The 4,167-nt window shown below is 31.1% G+C and overlaps 1 protein-coding gene across 1 annotated transcript; it reads left to right on the top strand.

Annotated features, from left to right (window-relative positions):
* Positions 1–3,761, top strand: LOC119688435 (long-chain-fatty-acid--CoA ligase heimdall-like). The gene is made up of 6 exons (XM_038103115.1): positions 1–719; positions 875–1,275; positions 1,338–1,629; positions 1,786–2,076; positions 3,247–3,538; positions 3,612–3,761. The coding sequence occupies exons 1-6, from the start codon at positions 54–56 to the stop codon at positions 3,683–3,685; spliced, it is 2,016 nt and encodes a 671-aa protein (XP_037959043.1). The 5' UTR covers positions 1–53; the 3' UTR covers positions 3,686–3,761.
* The last annotated feature ends 406 nt before the right edge of the window (positions 3,762–4,167 follow it).

Below are 4,167 nucleotides of genomic sequence, written 5' to 3'. Positions count from 1 at the left end.
AAAATCTGTCTTAGTGTCACTATTACATATACTTCACAAAAAATTTTTCTTCAATGGAGAGTTCCATAAGACCAGCTGATAGTTACATTAGTGACTCATTACTGACACCAGTAAAACTACGCTTGAATAATGAGAATAAGTTGGCACGTAAACCCCAAACAGTTCCACAGTTTTTCAGGGAATGCTGTTTGAAGTTTGGAACATTTAAAGCGCTATCCTATAATTATAGTGAAGGTGCAGAGAATGAATGGACTACCGTGTCATACGCGCAGTACGAAAACAAAGTAGAGCAAGTGGCGTTGGCTTTAATACATGTAGGTCTGAAACCGCGCACCTCTGTCGGTATACTTGCTTTTAACTGTCCTGAATGGTTCTACACAGAGTATGGTACTATACTTGCTGGAGGTGTAGTAGCTGGTATATATTTAACTAATTCGACGGAAGCAGTTTTTCACGTACTTAGCACTTCGGCAGCAACCGTTTGCATTGTAGATGACGCAGAACAGATGGCAAAGGTGCGTTCAATAAAATCACGATTGCCGCTTTTAAATGCTGTTATTCAGATACATGAGCCTTTTGATGATTTTGTGGGTGTTGATCAAGGTTATTATCGTTGGAATGACTTGATGCAAATGCAGTTTACATACGAACTTGCAGACGAACTTATACAACGTGAAAATAATGTCTTCGCTAATGAGTGCGCGATGCTAGTTTACACTGTAAGTGCGTTTTGTTATTCAAAAGAAAGCTGAAATAATTTATAGGGTGTAAGTGTCAGCCTGTCTAGCAAAAAGACCGGCTCACTTAGACCGCATAAATTGAGTGTAACATATTATCATATAAAACAATTAATGCTTATACTATAAATTCTTAGTCTGGAACAACAGGTTTACCGAAGGGTGTAATGCTTTCACATGATGCAATAGTTTCATCTGGTAGAAGTTTGATCGCGACTCTAGACAAGATAGAACAGGGTGAGGAGCGCTTAGTTTCCTTTTTGCCACTTAATCATGTAGCTGCACAATTTTGTGATGTTATTTTTAATATGGCACTGGGAGGTTGTGTATACTTTGCCGATCGAAATGCATTAAAAGGGACTCTAATTACTACACTCATTAAAGTGAGACCAACTGTATTTTTCGCTGTACCACGCGTATACGAGAAATTTCAGGAGAAAATTTTAGCTGTTGAGGAAAATTCCTCGTACATAACGAAATACTTACTAAATAAATGCAGAACAGTCGTTCAAAACTATCACCTAAATCGTATGCAAGGGTAAAAATTTGTTCATTAAATTGAAAATATATGTTGATTAAATAGTTTTTAATAAATATCAGGAACCCTTCTTCTACCATCGCGTATTGGCTTGCAATGCGTGTTGTTGGTAAGGTTAAAAGTGCTTTAGCCCTTGAAAATTGCAAATATTTATTGATTGGTGGTGCTCCAATTTCCGTGGACCTAAAAAAATTTTTTCTTAGTATTGATATGCCACTTTCCGATTCCTACGGTTCGTCAGAAATTGGTGTTATTTCCACAGATATAAATCTCACTAATCTGCACAGTACTGGTATGGCCACTGTAGGTACAGAGCTTCGAATTGATGCACCTGATGAGAATCAAATCGGTGAGGTTCGTATTTTTATTAAGCTTTAGTGTCAAAAAAAAAAAATTAAAGTCTTTAGACTTTAATGATTTGAAATGAAATTTCTTTCATTTTTTCTTGACAACACATTTTCCACATTATGTTATATTGTTTTGAGTCGTAACTGTTTCGTTCTATTCTAGATTTGTGCCCGCTCTCGTAATATATTTATGGGATATTTGGATGATATGGAGAGTACTGAAAAAGTAATTGATTCACAGGGCTGGTTGAAAACTGGTGATATGGGTAGAATTGACTGTGAAGGCAATTTGCTTATTTCTGGACGACTTAAAGAGATAATAGTAACGGCTGGTGGAGAAAATATACCACCGGTGTATATAGAAAATCTTATAAAGAGAGAATTACCATATATAAGTAACGCAATGCTTGTAGGTGATAGAAGAAAATATCTTACTGTTCTTTTGACTCTAAAGGTGAGTAATTTTTGCTTTTTATTTATTTAAAAGATACTCATTACAATCCGCATATAATCCTCCAAGATACTCATATTTTCAGTAACATCGCTTAAATTTGGTTCTAATAAAATTGATGATATACAGATATACATTTCATATTTCTGAAGGACAACATAAATAAAATATAGATTTTATTTCCATTTGTTGTTTTAATCTAGCTATTTTGTATAAACTATGCCATCATTCAATAGTTTTGCTATCATACTAGATTTCTTAAAAATAATTTCAACGACTTACCGGTAAATAACTTGAGGTTTACTGCTACCATGTTTCCACTGCTTACTTAGTAAGTTACTTAAGTAATTTTAAAATTTTGTTATTTCCATTGAAATAAGTTACTTATTGCACGTTGAAGAGCTTTTATGTGCCAGAAAGTTCCTTGACAGTGGATATATATATATATATTATACTTCCTTCTTATATATAGATTTTTATATATACTTCCTTTTTCAGTGCGTTCATAGCTCAGCTATTACTCGTTGTACATTTTACATATAAAACATATAACACATATTTCCCTTGTGGGAAATTTATTTTTAAGGGTTGCATTCGATAGTTTTGGTCCAATTATCCTGACTTTATTTTTAAGTAATAATACATTTCCACTGGCTTTGTTAGTTCAGTTAACTTACTTGAGATTCAAGTATTTCAAGCAATCTCAAGTAAGTTAACTCAAGAAAACATATATACTATAAGTTAAAAAGCACGGAAGATCTTTGTATGGTTAATAAAATTTACATAGTAAGTTACGCTTACTTATTACTAATGAAAATGAAGCTCTGGTGGTTGGTGGATTCACTGGTGGCTGAACTATTCATATTGTAAAGTAGTAAACATTAAACTATGTAGATTATGCCTTTATGAGAATTCAGTTTAACATACTGAAGCATTCTATCAAGTAAGGACCACGAAATGGACAACAAAATATATAAAATATTATCATAATTTATTTATATTAAAAAAAAATTATACTATATTATACTATATATATTAAGTCTATTATTATATTAAATTTAAGTAACTTAAATAAATACAAATAATAAATTCATTTAGTATTAGAATACAAATATTATATTTCAACCTTTTTAAAGATTATACTTTATAATAATCATCGTTTCATTTGGTTAGACCAATATAGATAATACCACAGGCTTACCGAGTGATATGCTAAGTGAGGAAACAATCAATTGGCTGACCTCTTTAGACTTGAACTATACTAAGTTATCTGAGGTTCTAAACATACCTAATGATATAAAAAAAGAGGATCTACTGAAAGTGAAAATAACACTACATCCTAGAATCGTGAAGTCTATTGAAGAAGGCATATCTCGTGCTAATAAACAAGCTATATCAAATGCACAAAAGGTACATAAATTCTCCATCTTACCACAGGATTTTTCAGTCGTATCAGAAGAGCTAGGTATGCTAGTAAAACTATTTTAAAGGTTATGTATAATTAAAGTTTTATGGCATTTTCTATTTTTGTGATTTAGGTCCAACATTGAAGATTCGACGAAGTGCTGTTTTGTTAAAATATGCCGACATTATAGAAAATATGTATCAATAACGCCACATCGCATGAATGAAAAAAATTGACACAATTTTTGGACATTTTCAAAATGATCTTCCATATATTCTGAGCATTAAATTAATGTATACATATATAAATATATATATTGAAATATATTATATTAATAATTAATATATAGGTAAATAAAATTTTTCTTTAGTTAGGTTAATTCAATAAAGTCGTGACTAATGTAAAATATTTATATTATTAAAATTATAGTGTTTCTATAGAAATATAGGAAAAAAGATTTTAATGAACTTCTGATGCCACCTCTTTTTGATTTTGAATACTATAGAAATTGAAACCTTTTTACTTAAACTTGACTATAGTAAAATTGATATTCCTTGTTTTCTACACTTATTGCTCAGCTAAGAACTTAAGGTAGTCATTAAAAATACTTTTACCAATTATTTTTTATTTCTTTTAAGCTTTTATTTATACTTTTACAATATTCTGGCATTTACATTATCCAACCCGGC

The sequence above is a fragment of the Teleopsis dalmanni genome, chromosome X (genome assembly GCF_002237135.1).
Source record: "Teleopsis dalmanni isolate 2A chromosome X, ASM223713v2, whole genome shotgun sequence".
NCBI lineage: Eukaryota > Metazoa > Arthropoda > Insecta > Diptera > Diopsidae > Teleopsis > Teleopsis dalmanni.
This window is presented reverse-complemented; position numbering and strand designations above follow the sequence as displayed.

Excerpts from the sequence above, each read along its gene's own strand:
- LOC119688435 (XM_038103115.1), top strand. The coding sequence starts at position 54 with ATGGAGAGTTCCATAAGACCAGCTGATAGTTACATTAGTGACTCATTA. Across the intron at positions 1,276-1,337 it reads CACCTAAATCGTATGCAAGG|GAACCCTTCTTCTACCATCG; the intron begins GTAAAAATTTGT and ends AATAAATATCAG. Across the intron at positions 1,630-1,785 it reads ATGAGAATCAAATCGGTGAG|ATTTGTGCCCGCTCTCGTAA; the intron begins GTTCGTATTTTT and ends GTTCTATTCTAG.